At 36.9% G+C, this 25,356-nt stretch overlaps 2 protein-coding genes across 2 annotated transcripts in view; one reads left to right on the top strand and one right to left on the bottom strand.

The window, feature by feature from the left end:
* Positions 1 to 25,356, bottom strand: part of DDC (dopa decarboxylase) — a 512,652-nt gene that overhangs the window by 303,373 nt on the left and 183,923 nt on the right. The gene's annotated exons all lie outside the window — the stretch shown is intronic.
* Positions 1,124 to 16,785, top strand: LOC136058877 (protein SPMIP7-like). Its single transcript, XM_065752662.1, is given in 9 exon segments — positions 1,124 to 1,209; positions 2,128 to 2,201; positions 2,908 to 2,928; positions 2,931 to 3,031; positions 3,501 to 3,568; positions 4,383 to 4,440; positions 5,007 to 5,116; positions 15,861 to 15,968; positions 16,776 to 16,785. Coding segments are annotated over 9 exon segments (636 nt in total).

Genomic DNA, 25,356 nt, shown 5'->3' with positions numbered 1-25,356 from the left:
ATGCTATAGGCTTGGGGCAGAATGGCTTGAAGAATGTAGAGAGGAAAAGGACCTGGGGGTGTTGGTTGATGCTCGGCTCAACATGAGCCGGCAGTGTGCACAGGTGGCTAAGAAGGCCAACAGCATCCTGGCCTGTATTAGAAATAGTGTAGCCAGCAGGAGCAGGGAGGTGATCATCCCCCTGTACTCAGCTCTGGTGCGGCCGCACCTCGAGTACTGTGTTCAGTTTTGGGCCCCTCACTACAAGAAGGACATTGAGGCCCTGGAGCGTGTTCAGAGAAGGGCAACAAAACTGGTGAGGGGCCTGGAGCACAAGTCTTATGAGGAGCGGCTGAGGGAGCTGGGATTGTTTAGTCTGGAGAAGAGGAGGCTCAGAGGAGACCTTATAGCACTCTACCACTTCCTGAAGGGGGGTTGTGGTGAGGAGGGGGTAGGCCTCTTCTCCCTGATAAGTAATGACAGGACGAGAGGGAATGGCCACAAGTTGCGCCAGGGAAGATTTAGATTAGACCTCAGGAAGCATTTCTTTTCTGAAAGAGTGGTCAGGCACTGGAATGGCCTGCCTAGGGAGGTGGTTGAGGCACCATCCCTAGCGCTGTTCAAGAAGCGTTTAGATGAGGTGCTTAAGGACTTAATTTAGTAGTTGGGTAGAGATAGTGATAGGAGGATGGTTGGACTAGATGATCTTATAGGTCCTTTCCAACCTTATGAACTTATGAACTTATAAGAGTGACAAAGTCAAGACATTGAGCACCCAACTTAAACAAGAACAGGTCATGCCATTTTTAGTGCTGAGGACTAAGCAAGTCACTATGTGTGTTGAAATCTCCAGATAGTTGACTTAAAGAAAAAAACATTGTTGCAGTTTTTATGCTAGATCTTTCCACTAGAAGCAAAAAGAGAAGCAAATGTCAGCAAGAAAATAAATCATTCCAGCAGCAGGGCAGTAGTATCAAGGTAGTAAAATACTCTAGTAAAAGCTCTACAGAAAATGATATGTACAGTTACCAAAGCAAATTTAAAGTTATATACAGAAGGATCTGTATATATATCACTGTAGCTGAAATGAGTTTTACACATACAGAACAAGGAAAAATATTTGCAAACTTTAGTTCTTTAATCAATGAACAAGAAAAAAACTATTTTTATGGAACAACTAATACATACACATGATGAGCAATCTGCCATTACTGCAGAGAGTATTGCTATGTGAGTATGAAGTAATTACAAAATATAAAACTTAATGGAAACATTCCCACCTGAGTACAACCATACATCTGCAGATAAAATTTAAAATCTCCACCAGGCTGAGGCAGTGAGGATGCAGACAACATCTTTACTACTACGCGTGCATTGACTATTTAAGAGACATTTTCCAATTGACTCGTTTTAATCAGAGAGGGATTCAGTTTGAAAGCTCTTTTCACAGTACAAATATCCATAAATTCTGTCAAGCTTTTTAGTGGGAGGTGTCCCTGTCCATACTATGAGGGTTGGAAATACATGGTCTTTAAAGACTTCCAACCCAAACTATTATATGATCCTATGATTTTATCATATAAGGTGAAAGTCTTAAAGAAATAAGTAAATAAGAAGACATCGGTGAGTCCATAGCACAACCCTAATTAAGTCTTTCCTGTTCTGAAAATGAAATGGTATCCTTCATCCTCCTACACTGATGTTGTAATTCCCAGTCCTTAATGTGTTGTACATGCTTGAATAGATCTTTAAGCTGGACTCCTATAATACCTATAAACATTATACAAATATATCAGGCACGTATGAGAGACTGCATAGTGACTTTATTATGTCATTTTATAAATAGCATAACAAATGGAAAGCTACATTCCTGAGGAGTGAAGAGACAAGGACATTCTACCAGTTTATAAACTTGTATTCACTTATTACATTTTCCTTTACCAGTAAAATTCATCAGAAGTAGATCCACACTCCAAATAAATCTGCAGTGCTGTCTGGTGAGGAACATGAAATTGCATATTTCACTTTCTGATGCAAAAGAATATATTAAACTAGAAAAATGTAGATGCTTTCCGTTCACTCTTCAGCAGCCATAGTATCATATATGTTGATAACATTGCTTTTTGCTGTCTCTTTGATTTCTCTTAGGAATCAAATGATCCTTCTGCAAGTTGGACAGAAAAACAAGAGTGGGGCTATTTCTACAAGTCAAGTCCTCAAAAGTGAGACATCATTTCTTTTAAGCATAGGAATTGTTTGTGCTTTGCTTCATTATTTTCTTTTTATCGTATTTTGCCTTGATGAACCTCTATGTAGCAGAACATGTAAGACCACAATCAGTTTTTCTGTCTCTTCAGAACTTCTGGTATTGCAGCAGCAATTGTTTAGTATAGGATTCATCTCATTACCTGCAGTTATCTAAAAGTTTGTATCCAATCTGTGCCATTCATCTCTATTTTCTCTATAGGCAGTGAAGAGAATCTGGAATTTCCTAAAGGACATTCTGTACATCTGTTCTTAACAACTGCCATAGGCATGATATGTGGGACGTCTAATCTCTATTTATATCACTTAACTGATTTTTCAAACATAGATAAAATAAATCCCATCATCACCATAAGTTAATTAGAAGACAAACTACTTTTGGAAGATAAATTATTACTTTCAATTAGTAAGTGAGAAAGCTTAAATAAGAGAAGCCTGTTAAACTCAGCCATAACTATTTTCTCACACAGAGGAAACATATATTTCCCATCTTCTCATTGCCCTTTGAAGAGAAATACACTTGTTTTTTCCACATCCTTGTCACAAAATTTGTATCTAGCGAGCTACAGATGTCATTCAGTACAGATTATATTGCAGTTTCTTTAATCTCCTTTTTTTTGTGGTTTTTTTTGTTTGTTTGTTTGTTTTTGGTTATCGAATAAGTTCCATGGGATAATATAATGTCATCAAAATCCAGCCACCTGAATCAGCAGTGGAAGTGATGACTGACCCTGTTTCCCAGTGTTTCACAAAATGGAGATACAATCTTGAATCTGAAATTTGCCAAGTCGGTGGACAACTTTCCAACTCTTTTTAGATTTTGCTAATGGAATGTAACCTAAATTTTTCATAGATCATACAGATAAACACACAGTAATGATTTCAAATAAAAACATTCCCAAGTGACTATTTAAAGTCATCGTCACACTTGAGAAATTACCTCACGTTTCATATGTCTTCTCTTGTTCTCCCTGTAAATTGGTACAAAAGATATACATGCACATTACCAAAAGAGAGGACAAAGATACTGATAAAATATTATAGCACAGGAAACTATATGTTAGGTTTCTTTATGTCATTACTATCTGCAATAATGACTATTTTTACTAAATTAAAACTCACTCTTGAAATTGGTTCTGCACAGGTCATCATTTCCTTAACAGTTTATTTCAGTGATGAATTGCAGCATAAAAATGTATTAAGTCAAATTACTTAAGTGATGATGTCTTACAAGAAGCATCTAATTATGATTTTAGGTTATTGGAAACCTTTGGGACAGATGTCAAAGAAGATATTTTATCTCTTCACACAGACCTGTTGGTTTGTACTTTTTTGTTTGTTTGTTTGTTTAATATTGAGGTCCTCTGAACAATTCCTTATGAAGTTATTCTATAACTAGAGAAGTTAAGGTATTCAGTCAATGCCTGTATGAAATGTACACTCCAACATGCTTTTCCTGTGATACTTAAATGTAAAAAGCAGATCAGAAGAATAAGTGAATGACTGTCACGATTGCATGCATCTGATGTTTTTGTTGAGACATGAAATCTATGAAAATACCACAGTGGTAAGGGACATTTACAAACTCAAAATTTTGCCTGCTTTCCATAAAATCTTGAACAGCTTCAGAGTGGAGATTTGTTTGTTCAAACTCAATAGAAAGGGGTACTGGTGGACAGTAAGCTATAAAATGGGAGAGACACGCACCTCTGCAGAGTGAAAGGGAGATAAGAGCTTATCACTGGCTTCCTGGATGTTTCTCTTTCCAAGGAATATAAATGTGAGAGCAGGTTGCAAGGACAGAGCAATAGAGCAATTCGGACCTGATGTTAAATTTTCCCATGTTTTCAAGAACTGCCTAAAGAGTTACAGTTTAAAGAAAACTTGCATATACTATTGTAGGAAAACGCCTGAAGCTCCAACATCTGAGGATGAGGGTTAAAATGAAAGATTCTGCATGCCGAACTGGGTCATTTAGCATATATGTCAACCTAATCATTTACCACAGCCTTTTACCACAACTCAAATGAGCACTGCATCATTCCAAGAGCAAACTGTTGACTTGTCATCACCTCTCTTTTGGGACCTCATAAATATTCTATCAGAATATTCTGCTTGGTGAAAAAAAAACGATTGAGATATTTTGTCTTTAATGGTGTAAGCCAAAGCTCTCGAATCTGTCAAATCCCTTTGTATATGTATGTACAATGTCCTTGAGTCCTTCCTACTTCTTTTTTTTTTATCCCAAGCAACACATCTCTTTCATTTTCTAAAGGAAGAATTTTAGATGAAGCAAGAAGCAAGATGTAGAATACTGGATCTATCCTTATGGTGTTTTCTGTTGCCAGGGAGGAGGGTGTGCTAAGTTCCCTCTGCTTGTGGAGGAAGCCTTCTACCTGTGAAGTAGAAAGCAGGACTCATTATGTCCTCTTTGGAAGAATATCCCAGTCTGATCACTGGCATATGGCATAACCAGAAGGACAAGGGATTACACATTTCTGTGTAACTGCCACTCTTCACAAACCTTCTTTATGCACATATGTACTATGTGCTGTCATTTATTATATGCTGCAAGTTTAGCAAATGATTGTTTTTATCTTGGGATATGCCTAGCACGCAGAGGGGTTCATCTCCACATTTTTTTCTTGTGGAACATTTTAATAAATAACTAGAATTTTGGAGTATGCAGTGTATGGTTCAGCTGCCTCCACCATCTGTCTTATAAATAATGTACATGTATTTGATTTCCTTTCTATCCTAACAATGGCTGTGTTCGTGCAGTAAATTTTGAAGACATTGACAATCCCAGTGTGGACTTTATCGTGTTTAACCATGTGCAAACTTCAAAGCCTTGCTACACAACGACTGCACAGTATGTTCTCTTATTAGCAAGATTATGATGCTTCATCTTGAGTTCTAGATACTTGGGAAAGGAAAAAATACTTAAGATCCAGGCTGGGTCCAGAAGAATTTAAAAAGATAGTAGAAGCATTCCTTTTTTTTTTTTTTTTTTTTTTTTTTTGAATGGGGTACAATTCACACAGAAAGCAAGGTGGGTTTTTCAGGTACAAGGCTGAACTTGAAAAAGACCTTCATGATAACTATGTCAGTAGTAAATGACCTACGGTAGTAAATGCCTACTGCGATTAGTGTAGATCTGTGTAAATATCAGGGACCATTCAGCCTAGATACTCAAAATCTGTCAAGGAGCCTTAAACAAAATGAGCAGAGAGATGTCTACTGAAATCATGATATTAAAGATTGTATATATCTATTTCTTTTATGGCTTTAAATGAAAAAAAATTATCACAGGAACATCATGACAGTAAAGTTAATTCAACTGTATGTTCACGTGACTGTACCAATCTTCTGGTGTTGAAGACAGAGTTTCAAAATCTAGGAGTTGTCCTGTGACCCAAGTGATCCTTACATTCATTTAGTACAAAATGGGAATAATGGACTGACAGTAATTGACTGTCAGATCAAAATCTATCCTCAGTGTTCTTTATCCTGGGAAATATAGGCTATATGTGGTAACAATATGCTTTCATGGTCAAATGAACCCTTCATGATCAGCAGGCTGTGACCTATGCTGGGATGGAAGTCAGAGTATATTCTTCTTTCTGCTTTTAACCTTTCTAGATGAAATGTACATTCAAGATTTAAGAACTGGGCAGGCACCTTTCCCTTTTTCTCATATGAGAAAAGTTGAATGTGAAGCTACTCTGAGCGTATTTGCTAGATCACGCCTACAAACACCCAACCTGTAGCTCCTACTAATGCTCAGACCACCCAAAACAGGCATTTCTCTAAATGTCCAGCAGCAGGAAACAGATTTGTGTTACATTCAAGGCTCAAGTAGAGAGGACAAGAGAAACTTCTGAGCTCAGTGCACCCCAGGAGCTTTCCATTAATGCCATTCTGAATAAATTCCTTTCTCCCAAAATGTTACGTTAATTTTGAAAATATTATTATTTTCATATTTCAAACAGTTCTGTTCCAGTATTCGTGAACATGACTTCTGGTTTAAAAGGGACTATAGCATGCTCCGATGCGCGGAAGTACTTGAATGCTGTAATGATGAAAATGTGATTTTTAACTGTAGCCACTAGATGGCCTTCTAGTTTGCGAAAGTCCTCCGAATGCTATTAGGAATGCATTCTTGTTTGTCGTAGATCATTGACTTTGACGTTTAAAAGTTTTCACTTTAAGTCCTTCCTAATGTTGTCTTTAGTAGTTTGAGATGGTATGAAGCCCTTATTTGCAAGCTTTTCACACAGCAAAATGGTGAGAGTAACAATATAATGACAAGAGCTGAGAATTGTAAAACAAAAGAGGAAAGACAGCTCTGTTTACCTGGTCAGACTTTTCTTTTTGCAAGAGCCTTTTCTTTCTTTCCTTTCCACAATCTTGCATAGTTTTGTGGGAAAACTGCAGAAGAGTTACAGCACTGGAGAAAGTAGAGGGAGAAAATCTGTAAAGACACTTCTCTGTCTGGTATGCTTGGCCTTAGTCATAAAGGGTATTACTGGCTTAGAAATGGCTAGAATTTCTGAGCTTCACTTTAGATCTCTTCCATTCTGTTTCTTATATAAGTTTTTGGCAGAATACATTATATAATGTAATGCATTATATGCTACCACAGTTAGGAGGAAAAAAATTCCATCCTCCACACATCCCTACCCATTATAGCAGTAGATCCACAGACAACATACGGTGCTAAGCATTGTAACAAGGTCAAATTTGACCCATATTACTGCAAGCAAACCTATTAATACCAAGCTGTTAATGTACCTAATGCAACCCTCTGATTGTCTAATCTCACCTCTTAATCTGGTCATCTGTCTTCTCAAAGCCACTACTTCTGTTTGAATTAGAACTTAAAATGATTAGAAAATGATTAACAAGAAATGTGCTTTAAAATACAGCATACGTGAAATACAATATAGTGCTGAACAGAGATTTCTGAAGTTAGTAGATCCATTCACTTTTAGTTCTGTTGTATTATACAGCTGTTGCTGTTGAGTTTCAGAAAACAGAAGTTCATGTGTACACTATGTTGCAAACAGACAGACATCTTGACTGAAGCTATTTGCCATAGTGAAGGATACCATAGTGAATTTATATGTTTGAGCAACAAATTCCATATTACCTTCTCCATTATTCTCCATTTTCTTGTGTGTTAGTGAGACCATGATTTTCATTGATTTCTGGCAAGCAGGAGACCAAGAGCTCTGACACCTTGAAGATTCTGATACCTCAAGGCTGGGAAAAACTCAGTTCCTCCTGCAAAAACTATTCTTGAAGTATACCTCTGCATAAGGTATATTTGTTTACTATATATATGACTGCCAGATATTAAGATCTGTATGATTTTAAGCTGAAGGAAAAGTTGGAATGAAGGCATACATGTATTTTTCAATACCTGGAGGGAGATACTCTTCATCCCCAGACCATGCAAGAAAGTTGCCAATCAAATGATTAACAAAGCTGAAACTAGCTAAGAGTCATCTGTCATGTTATTTCACACAGACAAACAGGAAGAGTGGTGAACTTGGGCATGTTTTGTATGTTACCCTTGTGCCCGCCCTCTCTTCCTTTAGGCAGAGCAGGAAACCATCTTCTGTTTTTCTTTTCTTCTTCTTCTTCTTTTTTTTTTTTTTTTTTTTTTAAGGAATTAGAAAAAAGATAAAAAGTCATAAGTTATGGTTAAGTTGAGCCCAGAATCCCCTAGTGTAAAATCAGCCTCGTGGAAAGGCACTGTGAATATACACACAACTCCAGATAATACAGTGAAGCCCTTACCATGCATTTTGGAAGCTTTACAGATGGGAATTCAGGTGGAATTAAGTGGCTTGCCAAATCCCATTTGGAATCTATAGCACAGTTAGGAATGAAACTTAATGTTCCCTGAAACCTTGCCCTTTTTTTTATCATTTTTTTACCAAATTTTGAACTTTAAACTATTGAAACAGTGCTTAGCTTAAACTTGATTAGATAAATAGTAATAACTAGCAGTAAAAGTTGGTCACAGTTCTTAAAAGTTATATTGAGACACAATTGATATTGAAACACAATTGCAGACACAAATTTAAGTCATCTTTTATCCAGTCTTTCATCTCTGTGATTCAGAAACAGAATGACTGTGCATTCATCATATGTAAAAATCTATATAATAAGTGTTGTGACTCAGCTAGGAGTTTTAAATTGATAAATCTGGATTTATTGATCAAAACCATCTTTGTGTTCTGGTGGTGGTCTGAGATATCAGTGGGCATTTTCATGAGGGAGCTGTGAAAATACTTTTCTTATGTCGCACTCATCATCTTCATACCTAATCAAAGATCCTGCAAGGTAGTTTAATTCTTCTCATTCTCTTCCATGCTTTCATTAAAGTCTGTCCTGAAGGGGAAGGGATGGAATGTATCGTATCATCTGTTCTAGCTCTGAAACAGCATCATTCTTAACATCTTTGATTTGTGTATTCACTCCTCAGTTTGCTTTAGAATGAACTTGTTCCTTTTTTCCATCCTTCATAATGTTGCAACGTATAACTGAAAACTGAAATCTTCTATCATTTATTTGCTAAGGATGACAAAAAATATTAAAAAATAACTGATAGAAATAAGTAGGAAACTGTTATGAAGGAATACTATGAAAATATCTCTTATAATCCCTCCCTGATGTAGTCCTTTCCAATAAGAAATTTCAAAAAATCTCCTATAAAATGTAACATGATCTCATTTTACTTCTCAAGGCTGCACTGACTGAACTACACTGCCAAAGTACATAGGTTTGAAGTCTTCACATGCCATTAACAAGCAAGCTTTCAAATGGAATAATTTTATGTATTTTCATTAAATGCTGCTTGTGCAATTTTGTTAGGTGCATTGGTCAGTGTAGATCTGGTGGCTCAAGTGTTTTTTTCTTGCTGTTGTATTTTTAAATTTATTAATGTTGTTTGCATAGTTTCATCTTTCTTCCTTGTTTTATTTTTTTCCTACTTTATCTTCTTGTCTACCTACTTTAAGTTCTTGTATTTGATTTCTTTTCCTTCAAATTACTGAAACATAAATTTCAATGGAATTAATTAGTTGAAGATATTAGCTTAACAAGATTTCCTGAACAGGGACAGAATTGATTATGTAGTCTTAGACTTTGCAGAACTGAGACTTCTGCTATTTGTTTTAGAAGACTCCAGAGTTTACAATGACCATGCCTGTTTTCTTTAGTTTGTTCTTGTTTGTTTGTTTGTTTGTTTTTGGTAGCATTGTTTCTTACAGATCTGATTATTAATTATTTGCTCATACTATTTATTTATTTGTGGGAGATGAATACTGCGCTTGATTTTATATGTCACATGGCTAACCATCTACCAGGCAGGGAAGCAGCTGAGAGCTAAACAGTGTTTTCTGCAGCCAGACAGGCTTTCAAAAATAGCTCAGCAACCACACTTAAAACCAGAGTTCAGAAAGAGCACACATTCTGCCTGTATGTTGATTGGTAAGCTCCTGCAAAAATCTGGCCGCAAACACCACAATGAAACTTTTAGATATAGAGCACTTTTAAAAATCTGGCCCCATATGTAACTGCTGCTTCAACCCAAGTAAGTATCAAAGAAGAGGAGGATGGTCAGAATTCAGAGGATACACGGTATTTTCAGACCATTTGGACAGTTATGCAGCTACCATGACTTTCAGGAAGGTTCAGACTCCTAAATCCCCTGAGCACTTCAAGAGGCTCCATCTTATTGCAGATACACAGTTATTTAAATGATTGTTTTGTGTTATTAATGATCGCTTTTAAAAAACATTTTCTTATTTAGAAGTGTACTCTGAGCTCAGTAATTTTGAAAACTATGCACGACATGAGTTTGCTGCTTCATATGAATTCCCAACATAATCATCTGCTGTTCTCATTTTCTTATACACCTGTATCAGTGTGCAGTTTTGTATAATCCTCATTCAACCCCTAGTCAACAGCTTTTCCTTCAGTTGACCTCTTCCCCGATAACTACCGAAACAAGGTTATGCTTCATGTGGTATTTTAGTTCTGCAGGTGTTTTAAGGGTCAATGGAAAAAAGCCTCCCACACTGGTGATGGGGTTTTCCTCTGTGACGTTCGTGGGCAGGGCTCTGCTAAACACAGTCTGACAGACTCAAATAACTCTCCTTCTTGGCCTTGTTAGAGCTTCCTTACACACTCTGCAAGTTACCATTGCTTATTATAGTGGTAGTGCAGCATACTTAGTGCATTCCAGTGTACACAGCAACTACTGCTATCAATCAAATGTCATATCTGCTTATTGTATCACAGTAGCTCCCTGGTTGTGGTACTTAATGCAACCTCTTAAAATCTGACAAAAGCAGCTAGAATGGAGATTACATTTTGTTTTTCCACATTAAAAGCCTCCAACTCCAGAATTAAACAAAAATCTGGCATTTGTTCACATTTTAAGACTTGATACTCAGCAGAGGGCAGTGCTTACATAATCAGAACACTGTTGTCTCAGTAACACTTTGGAAGTGTCAGCTAGTTCATGCTCCTAACACAGATAAGGTAGATTATGACATTAATTTTGGAAAGATGGGGACTGAGGAATATGAATTGACTTGTTCAAGGCCTTGGAGTTTTTCTTTATTGGAGAGAGACTAGGATCTCACCCAAATCCATTTCTGGGAGCAGTTGTTTGGAAGGTGAACTTTGAAATGTGAATTACTCTGTGTAATACGCAGTTTCCCGGAAGATCGAGACCTAAGTGTTTTGAGTCCTACCGTTCTTGCACAAAACTGTTCTCTGAAACATAACCTTTGTTCTCAGTTCTCCAAGCACATTGCACAAAATGCTACTATCATACCAGTATATCTGTATTGACTTCAGTCATATTTCTTCAGTGTACAGTCAGCTTCCAACCGTCTGTGTGCATGCCTCCCTTATCATTTCAAGTTACCACAGAAACCTCACAGGCCACAATTAACTGAGGACAGGACCCTCCGCAGCCTTCCACCTTGCATAGTCATTTACATGGGCTGCCTATGAGATCCTTCACACTGTGTCTTTACTTCAGAAACTGACAGCTTATCCACTATGTATGCATTTTCACCAGTTTTCTAATTTGAGTCATGCTGGGGGTGGCAGGGAGTGGACAGAGCAAATATCCTCATTTGACATTTTCCAAATGAAATTTTATAGTTGGCTTGAAATTATTGTTTTTTTCAAGAAAAAATAAAATAAAATAAAATAAAATAATAAAATAAAATAAAATAAAATAAAATAAAATAAAATAAAATAAAATAAAATAAAATAAAATAAAATAAAATAAAATAAAATAAAACTCATACTAAAAAAAGGACTTGAAAAAGTTGAAAGCAGAATTGAAATTATTTGAAATTTTAGGAACAAAATATTCTAGCTATACCTCGTCCAAAATATTTCTAGGAAAATGCCATTTTTGTGTTTTTATCATTAGAAATCCCAAATCCATTCCTTATACTGCTTTGCTGATTAAGGGACAAGAGTATAAATGAAGCCCAGAATGCTTTGTTCAAAAATGCTGTTGGTCCCATTCCTCACTCTGTGTGGAGCACCTTGTTCTGACTTCATAGGCTCTCTTGAGTACATTCTTACCCAACACTGGGGACTATCTGCACTGAGTTTCTTGACAGAAAATAAAGTCAGACGTTTTTACCACAGGTTATTCTGCTACGCAAAATGGGTCATGGAGTAAAAGAAGGGCCACAAGTGCAAGACATGTAGGTCTTCCTGGCAGAGAATTTTAGGTGCAAATCATGTGCAAGACTTACGTATTGTGAGTGAGATCTGAGAGACCTGTTTTGTAATTGCACTAACCAAAAAAACTAATTTATGACTTTATCTGATGACTTAGTTATTTGGGATTTGTGCAAGTATTTCTAAGAATGAGTAAGATGTTAGGAACCCTTCTCAAGTGCAAGATATGAATCTTCAGGACTGTTTTCATGAGACAGAACTTTTGCACAGAGGATTTGCAAATCTCATTCATAGAATCACAGAATGGTTCGGGCTGGAAGGGACCTTTAAGATCATCCTGTTCCAACCCCCCTGCTATAGGCAGGGACACCTCCCCCTAGACCAGGTTGCTCAAAGCCCCTTCCATCCTGGTCTTGAATGGCTCCAGAGAGGGGGCATTCACAACCTCTCTGGGCAACCCTGTTCCAGGGTCTTACCACCCTCGCAGTAAAGAATTTCTTCCTAATATCTAGGCTAACTCTACACTCTTCCAGTTTAAAGCCATTTTCTCTCATCCTGTTGCTACCTGCCCTTATAAAAAGTCCCACTCCAGCTTTCCTGTAGGTCTCCATCATGTACTGGAAGGCCACTATAAGGTCCCTTTGGAGCATTCTCTTCTCCAGGCTGAAAAGCTCCAGCTCTCTCAGCCTCTCCTTGTAGGGGAAGTGTTCCAGCCATCTGATCATCTTTGCAGCCCTCCTGTGGACCCATTCCAACAGCTCCATATCCTTTTTGAATTGGGGTTCCCAGAACTGTACAGAATACTCCAGATGAGGTTTCATGAGAGCAGATTAGAGAGGCAGAATCACCTCCTATCACCTGCTGCTCTTGATAGGATACGGTTTGCTCAGGTTATGGATTCACTCAGATTGAGGTGCTAGGTACAAGGTTTTCAATAATTCCAAGTGATTTGAGGCAATCTTGATTTTGCTCCTCTAAAGACACCTGGGATTGAATTTATGTGACAAAGCTGAGCATACAAACCCCTGCAGATCCTACAGTATCACTTGCAACTGCTGCTTCAGAACAGTATGAGGTGTTATATGGGTCCCATGCTGTACAAGGATGACTTAAATACTGCAAGGCATCTCCAGTGGCACTCAAAATCTTGCAGTTTTTGCATATGTTAACATGGTATATTTATTACTGGACTGAATGCTTCTAGTATGATAATAAGGAAATATATGAACAGGAGAGATGTCATGGTTACAGAAAGGAAGCCTGATTACAACAGCACGCAACAGGGTTTTATATGTTGCCCAGTGGTAGTTTGACACTTAGTTGTTTTCTTTAGCAGCAATAGTCTGCTTTAGCAGCTCATCAGAGAAAATACATGAGAGCCAAACTGCATGATCCATACAGCAATCGAAAGGGGTACTGTTTTAACCTAATTTTCTTCTGCTTTATAACATACATAACTGCAGCACTTTTTTTCCATCTTCTTTGCAAGTTCCCAAGCGAGCAGCTGCTTTACTGTAGTATGTGCTTCCTTATGATCCTGGTACTTTTAGCTTTTCTCTGCACATTTCTCTTTCAGAGTGAGATCATTTCCATGTTATGAAGCTGCTGACTTCTGTGAAACCTTTCTGACAGACAGTCTAAATCAAATCTTCAACTTAGGTCATCTCTCAGGCTTGATTTTTGGGTCACACTTGGTCACTTATGATGGTTTTCTCTCTTTTAGTTTTGCAAGCACTAGAGTCACAATATTTTATCAATCAGATACTTCACAGTGCATAATGTATTTTAATATCTCACTTGTGTAGTTTTTCTGTGAATTAACTCCTAATGAGCTTATAAAACATTAGGAGTTAATTCAAGTTAGTGTGGAGCTTCTTGAGGTCTTCTCCTCAGTGTCGCTCATAAAATTTCAGGGAGTTGAACAGAATTTATTACACACGAGAGCTGTATCTTGATTATAGGGTGCTGCCAAGTTACTATATATCTGTTTGTAGTCTAACATACTGAATGTCAGGTTTGCTTTGGGTAAATGCATGGTCTTATACTCACACATACTTAATGTCCATTGTGTACCTCAGTGGGATCCCTGTGTATGAAAATGAACTTTTCTACACAAAGTTACTTCAGTTGTGTATAATCTGAAAATTATTTGCTTTGATATGAATAGACAACTTTGTTGGACAGCCATTTTGGCCAGTTCTGAAAATGTGTCTCACTGTGATACTATATTTTCGGTCCTGCTTGTTAACACTGTGTGGCTGCTGTGAAGACAGAGAGTAAGTCAGTTACTTGCTCAGCCAACAACTTGGGGATTCCCTATAAAGAACAGCTTTTTAAGTGCTGCAAAACTGCTGTACTGATTCTACAAAAACATCTGGAGGGTCACGCAGTGTAGTGTGGCCCAGGGAATGAAGCAGTTTATGAATATTTGGGTTAGTGCAAGGTTATTTTAAAATCAGACAAAGAACTAATTGATGTTTCTGCCAAATATGGATAGTTCACCCATATTTCCTTACTGTAACTAAGGTAGGTCAATACAACATTTTGTCATTACCTCAGCTGTTCTGGTGAGGAATTTCAAAGCTGAGTTTCCTAGCACGCCAGTCAAAAAGGTAGCTGATAAAACAGTGTATGTCCAGTTTTGCATCCTGCTCTGCATTTAGTTGCAGAGAAGTAGCTAACTGATGATACCAAAATTAACAGCTTGTCTACTAAATGAACTGTTTAATTTTACCCAGAGTACAAGGAAACAAAGAAATATCTCAGAGATTATTTTAAAGAGGGCACTCTTGCTGTTCTTGCAATCAGATGGCTCACAAAAGAGTAATACAGGCAAGGTTAACAGTCCTCACTATGTTGATTCAGTGGGTGAAACAGCTTGCCATGACCACTTATGCTTGTATGTATGGGGATTCTGAATATGTTTATTATTTAGTGGTATCCTCTTTCGAACTGACAGTATAGGATAGGACTGTTGGTACTCCGAATAATTTTGTGTGGAAAAATAAAGAAAAAGCTATTAAATTAGGTTATTAGATTTTTTTCATTATTAAACTTCATAGATTATCATTCTGAATTCATATTAGTGCCTTTTTTCTTTTTTTCTTTTAAATTTGGTCCATCTTTGTTTTGTCTCCAATCAAATGCTAGTAAAATTTTCTGTGTGCTGCTTCAAATAAGTAGATTCCTCCTATAGCTTCTTTGAGAAGCTTTAGTTTTGAATTTCACATTAAAAACTTTTCTTCAGAATTAACAAAAGTGTTTGATATTCTAACATATGATATACACTCTCAATCTTCTAGTGCACTCATGCTAGATTTTTTTAAGTGCATGTATCTGAGCAGTGTTAATGACAATGTACATACATGAGAATTTAGAGAACTTTAAAAATGTCTGGGAAGTCATTTCACCGGAAGTCACATCGGTTGGCTGAAAGCCTACTACCTCAATCCCATGTTTAGATCTGGAACGTACTTGTCAGCTAAATCTTTATCACATTTAGAAAAATATTTTCTTGTTTTTTTATGAACTATGTGACTCCATATTTTCATTGAGATGAAATAATAAAATATTGCTTGTAATCATTAATATCATATAGATATTACATGAACTTAAACAATTGGGGAAAAAAAGATATTGTCATATCTAAGAAAGATTTTGGATCAGATCATCAGTGCGATTAACATGAGATTGTTTCATTGATCTTAAAGAAGCAAGGCCAGTTTATATATTTTAAGGACTACTTACTGTATGATGATTTTTAACCCCACTTATCTTTGATAGAGAAACACTAGCTATTTTAAGGCTGATTTGTAAATCATATTTCAAGTCTGACATCATTTAATTTACTCCTTCTTGCCCCTCACCCTTTTTACTTATTTATTTATCTCTCCAAATATTCCTGGATATACTGGCAAGGTTCATTGGTCAGTAACCCATCTGGCAAATTCTAATCTCCCATCAACATCACCATCAATAATTGCACAAATGCATGGGTAGGTATGAGCTATATTTCTCAGCATGTTCAGAAAGATTACAGGGAAAATCCTAATTGCATTTATTTAATTAAAGAACAATCAAATGTTAATGTTATTTTCCCTTGACTTAAAAAAAAAAAAAAAAGGAACAGTTTGTGTTGCATTTCACAGCATTATTGTGTCGGTAATCTGAAATCATCTTGAGATTTTTTTTAATTTGTTAGAATGTAACCAGGTACATATTGGGAAGGTACCTTAACACGGAGGTAAATAACGATTTCTAAATGGTTCTACACTGATGTATAGTTTCTCTATCTTAGGTAACTAAGTCATGGCTTCAGTAAACTTTATTTTTTGATTGAAAGGAGACCAAAATTAAAAGGGCAAAGTTAAAAATTCCACAAGGAAAATTGTGGTATTGCACTTTCAATATGGTGCTGTCAGATTCTCATGAAATGGGCACGTGCTGTACAGAAATGGTTGTTAAAAAAGAGTGGATTTACTCAGAAGGCAGCATTGCACACCCCGACATTTATGCAGCTCATGATGCTCTAAGTATGAAACAGAATTAATAATCTTTATTCTTTCTTGTTTGTTAAAACTGTGGGTCACATTTCTGAAGTATGCATGTGTCTAATTCCTGTTGGTTTACACAGAAGTGGACTCTTCAGAAAACCTGAAAAACTCTATTCCTTCATACAGAATCTGACATAAGCAAAGATCCAATCTACCCTTTCTCCCAGCATCAGAACTATCAGTAAATACTTGTTTCCCATTCCTTCTTTATGATTTTGTATATTCTCTTTCTGATCTCTTATTTTCTAGGATTATCTAGGACATGGTGACAATATCCAAGTTTCCACATATTCCTTATAAATTTATCTTTAATTAAACTTTAATAGACCCTTGGGATTCTGTCAAGAACACATTTCTCAGCAAGACCTGGACAGGCCGGAGAGCTGGACAGTCAGAAACCAGATGAAATTTAACAAAAGCAAGTGTAGAGTCTTGCACCTAGGGAAAAATAATTGCATGCACCAGTACAGGCTGGGGGATGACCTGCTGGAGAGGAGCTCTGTAGAGAGGGACCTGTGTGTCCTGGTGGACGACAGGTTGACCATGAGCCAGCAGTGTGCCCTCGTGGCCAGGAGGGCCAATGGCATTCTGGGATGCATTAAGAAGAGTGTGGCCAGCAGGTCAAGGGAGGTGATCCTCCCCCTCTACTCTGCCCTGGTGAGGCCTCATCTGGAGTACTGTGTCCAGTTCTGGGCTCCCCAGTATAAAAAAGACAGGGATCTCTTGGAAAGAGTCCAGCGCAGGGCCACAAAGATGGTGAAGGGCCTGGAGGATCTCCCCTATGAAGAAAAGCTAAGTGAACTGGGTCTGTTCAGCCTTGAGAAAAGAAGACTGAGAGGGGACCTGATCCAGGTTTATAAATATCTGAGGTGTGGGGGACAAAGTGGCGAGGCCAGACACTTTTCAGCAGTGTGTGGAGACAGGTCAAGGGGGAACGGACAGAAACTGCAGCACAGGAGGTTCCGCATGAATGTGCACAAGAACTTCTTTACAGTGAGGGTGACGGAGCACTGGCACAGCTGCACAGGGGGGTTGTGGGGTCTCCTTCTCTGGAGATATTCAAGACCCACTTGGACGCCTACCTGTGTGACCTGGTGTAGGGAGCTGCTTTGGCAGGGGGGTTGGACTCAATGATCTCTTAAGGTCGCTTCCAACCCCAATTCTTTGATTCTATGATTCATTACTACCAGTGTGATAAGTGTCCAGAAAATCGTGAGAAGCTTTAGGGAGCTGCCTGACTTTTGAGGAAATCAACTTGTCAACAGTTTCATCGTTGTACAAAATGCGCTGACTTCCATTTCTGCTATCTACCATCTATTCACTTCTGCCCTTTTTCTCCTGTGGTTAGCCCTAGAAAATAGGCAGTCACCTGTAGTCAGTTTGCTGTTGACAGGGAATGAAAACATCCAACAGTTTCAAGGCTGTATAACTAAACAAAACTGAACTCATCTTGATGCAAGACTAACTTGCTTTTAAATGTCAGACAAATAAGAAGGCAAAGCTATCTTAGCAAAGAGCATTTTCAGGCTTCAGACAGTTACCACATTTCAAGAGCAAAAAAAAACAGATGCCAGTGTGATCTAAAAAAGGAAAACACATCTGTTACTTCATTTTACTTTCTACAGGTGTTATTGTGAGCATATTTCATAGAGGATGAATTTTGTTAGTTTCTAGTAGAGAGGAAGAGTAGAGTTTCTTTTCTGTGCTAGTGGAGTCTTTAGAATCAGGACAGAATCCTCTGGTCTTTTGAAGATGGATATATAGTAAACAGACAGCAAGCATGATCATACTCAGAAACTGCAAAGTTTTTCTATTCTTTTTCGGAGCTGAGTGGTATCTCCCCATGAGACTAGAACCTCTGGCTGCAACATTGTAAGAGACGTTTTTTTTTACTTTCTCTCTGGTTTACATGTTAAAATAGCGTTCACTGGCTTAAGAGGGAGGATTTTAGCCCTCTTTGATACTTCTATGTTTCAGGTGCTAGAATTATCTCTCTCCCTCCCCCACTCCCAACATTAGTTAGTGGTGCCCTTAAAAGAGAAATGTTCAACAATTGATTTCTTACTTCTGCAATATCAAGGATAAAATTCCTGTTGATATCAGTGGTCACAAGTCAAGCTAGACTGTAGTGGAGAGGATATGTTATTCCTGAAATGTGGACTCAGACTACCTTGATTCATCTCCGTATGCTTTTCATGTGGGGTGACATCTCATTCTCACTGTTTTTTAAATAGTGACCCATTTGTTTCCCTTTTTGATCTTTTTCAAGCCATGACTGTAATAATCTCTCAGAAAGTAGCAAATGGTTGCATGTGATGAATATTTTATAGCCACTTTACTTGACATGTCCATAATATATGATAATTCTCTTGATGACAATTATGAGTGATGGAGAGAGTCACTCATCTACTGCTGACATGGTCTAATCTTTGAGAGCTAACATCAACACCAAGCAGACCAAACAGCATGCAACCACTTCTATACTGTATTTCTGTTGCATGGACCTTACACAGCATGTGAGGCAAGATTGTTTATAGTATTTTTAAGCATTCTGAACTCACTGGAGTTGTATAAGTTATAGAGCAACAGAAATATTGTTTCTTCATTTAGGAATATGAATAACTTTTTTGTATGTCAAGTTTTATTGCTATCTTGTATTATTTCAAGGCAATCCTAAGGTGAACTTGGAAAATTAAGTTGCAAAGTTCTCTAGTACAGTTAAGTTCTGACCTCTGTGTTAACTCTTGCACAGAAAGGAATATTTGATGTGCATCTCTAGTTGTATGACAATGCCTTGGAATTACAGTAGTTAACACAAGACAGCGCTGGACTTCATTGCATTTTAGAGAAAAGACTTGCATCCTTTCAGCAGGATGTTTTGGAGTCTTCAAGAGGAATCTTTAGGTCAAAAGAAAATCAGTTTGTTATTTGAAGATTTGGTGAACACAAGATATTGTGGTTAGTTCTGTGTCAGATCCACTTTTGATTTGAGGCTTTTCAGCTGAGGTGTTACACTGTATAAGACTGCAGGTATGCAATTATTGATTTTGTGTATCTTCCTGTGAAGATTTTGAAGTATATCAGAAGACTAGCATAAATCATTCGCTTCCATACAGTCCCCAGCCTATTTTCTAAACCCTACCCCAGTATGCCATATCATAATGACTGGACATTTACAGCAGGGTCGGCATGGTGCTAACAAGTTGTTTTTTCAAGACTTGAAAACCAAACCTCCAACATCACCAGGGTTAGCCCTTCAAAAGCTGTAGGGTCTTATGTGCCTGAATGCATTCAGCATACTCACAGCATTTTGCCACATGATGTGTAATTGTTGGAAATAGTTGGAACTCTGCATCTGAGAAAGGTTGAAAAGAGACAAAAGGAAGAACATACCCTTCCTACAGTTCCTGTAGGTGTCTATCTTTCAGCACATCACAAAAAAGTAAGATTTAAAACTCTTAGGAAGATTTATCACCACTGTTCCTAAAGAGACTGATTCTCATAATATAGGATATTACAAATTGTTAATGCTTTCTCTGAAACTAAAAACTCAGAAGAAGAGAGAATGTTTAGCAATATGAGAACTTATTTTGTCTATTTTTTTTCTTTTTGTAATTGCATGAAGAATATACAAACTCCTGTGGAAAGTAAGCTGACAGCTAAACAAGGAAAGCAATGACACTTAGGTATACCATTTTTTCCTAGTAAGGCTACAGCAGATTGCTAATCGTAAAGCAGAGCAGAAAGACTCTGGTTCTTAAATTGTCTGACTCAACACAGAAACTCCATAACTCCTGGTTGTCTCTATTTTCACTGTATAAATATCACAGATACCAGATTATTTTAAAGAGAGGTTCATCCAGCCAGTTTCTCTGTATGCATTACATTTTAATTTTATGTATGCATGCAAAACTAAGGCACACCTGCTTTTGCCTATTATGCTTGCCCATTTTGGAGTTGCACGTTTATGTAAGCTGGTGAGCATTTCAAATAAAAACATAGTCTTTTCAGCAAATCTGACATATTGTGTCTCATTGAAATTACTAGATACCATATAAAAAATATTTGCAAATTTTTTTACTGGATGCAAAGGTTATGCTGTTATGTGCTTGAGAAGGACTCCGATATTTCAGAGTCCCAACTCAGTAGTGAAGAGGTAGTGATCTGGCTTTGGGAATCTAGGAACTGTCTTTGTGCAGTGCAGTGCAGCATCACAGGCTGTATCATGATCAGAAACTTAAATTTCATTGAAATGAGCAGATGAAAACTGATAACATTTTAAGCCAGCAGTGGGCTGAGAATGCTGACTGCAGAGAGATGCTGTCGCTTGAGTAAGTTCAGATTGGATGCTTTGTATAAAAACATTTTACACATAGCATAATTAAGCCACAATAATCTAAAGAGATAGGAACTACAATTAAAACAGGACAGGTTATCATCAAGATAACTCAGTGTAGTTTTCTTTGACCATACATGTTGGGTAAAATTCAGAATCTCTACATCTAATAAGTGAAAGCCATGTGTTAGAACACCTTTACATAAGTCAAAATCGTAAAATAATAATAATAGTAGCAATAATAATAATAATAATATATTTATATTTATATTTTTCCATACTGCTAGATCAAGCTGAGGAAATCTCTTAAAAAAATAAAGGGGAGGAAAGGTATTATCAAAAGTCAGTCCCTAGTTACTTTCAGTTTCTGTGAGTCTTGAACAAAGAGCAGTAAGCACGTGGGCTTAAACAGTAAATTGAAGGGAAATGCTTGCATCCAAAATATAAAGCTCCTCGTTCCACTTAAAAGAAATCAATTAAATCCATAATATGCATGTTTTTAGACAGTTTTTCTCATTAAGAAGTTCTTATGATTTTAACAAATCTGTATTTTTGATCCTAAAATTATGAGACAGTATTCCTTGAAACACAAAGGAGGGAAGATTTTCAAGTATTGAAACAGAAAATCTTACAAAAGTAGTAGTTAGAAAGGAGTTATGTGAAAGAGTCAGTATAGGCCTATTCCTGCTTTTGCTGGCTACAATGGCTTCATTCCTGTTAGTGAAGACAGTTGAGGGCTCTTGACATCATGTCAGTCCTATAAAGAGCAACACTTGATTTAATCTGGACCTTCTTAAGGTCATGTGATGCATGGTAGGGTGTACTACCTATTATTATTTTCAAGCTTTCTGACATATTTAAACTATCCTAAAGAGAAATAAAAAAATATATATCTACAGTATCCTCTCACCTGATTTTTTGGCACGTGGTATAAATTAAATGAAATAAAATTGCTATTAAAGAATCTCAGTTTTTCCTCCAATTGGAAACTGAAAAAGAAATACATTAGTTCATGGGACAACTTCTGCCTTGCATCAGTTGAACACTTTGCCGAATCAAAGATGCCATCAATCAATATTTGGCCACAATAAAACAGACAAATTTCAAGTCATTGGAAATCATTTTTGGATCTGTTCCCTTGAGTTATTGCATCTACATCTAGATGAACAGGAACAGAGGTGGCTTCCGCTCAATAGTAAAACCACTGAAAAACAATGCTGCTGTGAGAGAAATGGTTTCCTGGGTATAATTCATTTGGCTCTCCTTCTACAGTCTTCTAACGACTTGTAATGGTGTTGTCTTCTAAAGCAGATCACTTATGCCGCACCAAAATTTACTACATCTGCAGCTTGTTTCACAGAATTTCTCTTCGTATCAAGGTTTGGAAGGGAATTGATTTGAAATAATCTTGTGTAAAGTAGTTGTTAGCATAGCAACTGTTTTTAGCATGATAACTTCCATGTGCATAGTAAATGAACATGTCAAACTGTTCTACTGCTTTCTAAATATTTCTAAATAATGTATATGTTTTGTATATGCGTAACTATTAAAGGCAGTCAAATATATTTTTGCATTATAGTGAGCATATAATTAAAAAAAAATCAGCATGGAAAAATTAGCTACATAAAATAATTATCTTAACTCTAACTAAAGTTTATATTCTCCTTATATTAGATTCTTTCCCCTTTTGCTCCTTTCCAGGAGCAGATATACACATTGTAAAAAATTGTTTTCCTTTGGTTTGTTTGTTATTTTATTCCTAATGCTTCTCATCTGCCATCTAGTAAAGGTCATAGAAATATTAATGTACTTCCAAAGCAAGAGGACCAAAAAGCTTAGCTTTCAACATAGCTTAGAGTATGGTGATGCAAATTGCAAAAAATCAGTGGCCTGTATCTTCTCACAGAATTATTTAGTAATGAATATACCAAGTGAAAGAGAAGTGCCTGTTGGGTAAACAATGCACACAAACAACTTCATGGTAGGAAAATACTGTGATGTAAAAGGCTGTGGCGATCCTAGCCTGAAATCTTGAAAATGACTGGAGAAAATAGGTACTTTTAGAGGAGACAGAAAGCAAAAGCCTGTAATAACTGTGAACTTTGTTTTGTTTCATTGTATATGGAAGCATTTTTCATCTAATAAAATTCAATTAAAAACAGAAAAACATCATAAATATGTAAATATTTACAAATAAAATTTTGTACTGCTGAAAGGAATTGTTTGAGATAGAATATGATGCGGAGGATAAAACATTTAAGTGAAGTGTTTCCTTCCACTTGTGGGTAACTGCCCCTTGTCTGGGGTCTGAGCATCTCTTAACCTCTGTCATCTTCTCTCTCCCTCAGCCAATGCCAGGCTCGAGGACCTTGTCTAAAGCTTTAGGACCATGTTTTCCCCAAAGTGAAAGATGATAAAACAGTAGTGCAAAGTTTATATGGAGTGCATGTCCCAGTTGCAGTTGCTTTCAAAATACTGACACATCCTATTCTGTGAAGCAGGACTCATCCAGTCCATGTGCACTTAGAAAACATAGTTGCTGGTTTTGTAGTACAGACGGAGGACACTCCTCTTGTGAATACTGTGCCTACTTCTTCCCATATACTGACAATAGGAAGTCAAGACTGCTCCTAATGTCTTCTCTGTGATCAGCCTCAGGAAATGTGTCTCAGCAAAGGCTGAGAAGGAAAATAACCACCCAAATCATCCCTCATTCATTACATTTGACTTTCTATCATTTTCATGGGGGGTTTCTCAGAGGAACATCAGTCAGGCCTAAGTGTAGTTGTCTATGGGACCTGACAAAGACATTATTGCTATTATGGTCTCATTACTAAGCCTACAAATGAGGATATGAAGTAATGAGCACGCTAATTACAGTTTCTATCATGTGTAGTATATTTATTGCACGTGTACACATACAGACCCTTAAAGTCAAAGGCCTTTTCACTGCCTTGGGAGTATCACCATCTCAACAGCTGGATAACATCAGAGCGCTGCCAGTGGCATTCCTTTTGCCATACCGTAGACTGCAAACTTTGGAAAGTGTCCTCTCTCTGCTATCATTAAATAGATATTAATCATGTTCCATCTTTAAATAAAAGGCATTGTATGCCTCCCTGTTGTCATTCAGCATGAAACAATTCTGTATATGTAAATGATACCTAAAGTCATTAAGTTTGGATTTGGCTGTGAAATCCTTCAGCATTTTCACAATTGGACTACAAAATGAAATTTCCAGGACTTTCTAATAAGGAATAAAAAGGAAAAATAAACAGTAAGAAGGAATTCAATGGAACTATACACACAAATAAAATTACATTTGTGCTTCTCTCATCTTTGATGTGGGCCTTTGATTCAAGAAATAATCCCTGTGTAACAGATTACTTATAGACAAAGCCAAACACCAGCACTTTGCTGACACCCAGTTTTAAAACACTGTATACCTTGCTGAATATTCCAGTGTAAACCTCTTCATTTATGTCAATGACCACTGAAAAATAATAATATGCACAGTTCAGTTCTTCAACAAGAGCCTCTGAGTATGGTTTACATCCATATTCTGCACAAGGTTTAAGTCAAACTCTTGACAAATAAAATTGTTTCCAGCTTTCTATTGTGCTCAGTTCAGTGGTAAACACCAGTCAATTCACAATAAAAAGTTACCCAAGACAAGAAAGAAGTCTGGTTTTGGTAACCAGACACAAGCCTGAGAATTATGGTTTTCCAATTTACCTACATCATGCTCTCACTTCTCCTTACATTTATCTCTCTGCTACATGCATGCACTTTAAGTACAGGGATAAGAGCACCTTGCTTTGCAAAAAGAAAAAGAAAAAAGAAAAAGAAAATCAAGGAGGAAAAGGGATAGACAAGATCTAAGTGACATTACTATTATTCCCTATCAAAATTAAAATGGCGCTAATTTCTTTTCTTGCAGGCTCCACGTCTCAGAAAATTTCTCCATTTATCTAGTTCCAACCCTAATCCAAAGAGCTGTTACTGTGAAATTTCTCAGAGCTTCCTAGGCTTATTTCCACATTATTATTTTTTTCTGACAGCCTTGTGTGGGACAATTAAATGATTTGGGTAAGCAGTCACCCCAGTCAAAATATTTTCCAGTTAATTAGCAGATCAGATATCAGTGAAAAAAGCTTATAATTGTATTATCCACCATCAGTTTGATATAGTAAATATGCTAGTATGTACACTTCTCAAATAATGACACAGTCAGCAGGCTATATATCTGACTAATTTATACCTAAAATAATTAGAGAGTGAAGGAGAAATGGCTGGAATGACTGAAGATTTCTTAGAATGCAAGCCACAGCGCAAATATAAATGATTAAAAACTCTTAATTAAAGCCTTGATAAAGACACCTAAATTTAAGTAAACTATTTACTTTGTCAGTAAAGTAGAAAGAAGCCAAGCAAAAATAAAATAAACCAAAAAATTCTAAATTATCCACTGACTTCAGTGGTATATAGCTTAGG

This window comes from Cyrtonyx montezumae, unplaced genomic scaffold, assembly GCF_038088225.1.
Source record: "Cyrtonyx montezumae isolate F1298 unplaced genomic scaffold, pur_monq_1.0 scaffold_8, whole genome shotgun sequence".
Classification (NCBI taxonomy): domain Eukaryota; kingdom Metazoa; phylum Chordata; class Aves; order Galliformes; family Odontophoridae; genus Cyrtonyx; species Cyrtonyx montezumae.
The sequence above is the reverse complement of the archived record's forward strand: the minus strand, read 5'-3'. Positions and strand labels throughout refer to the sequence as shown.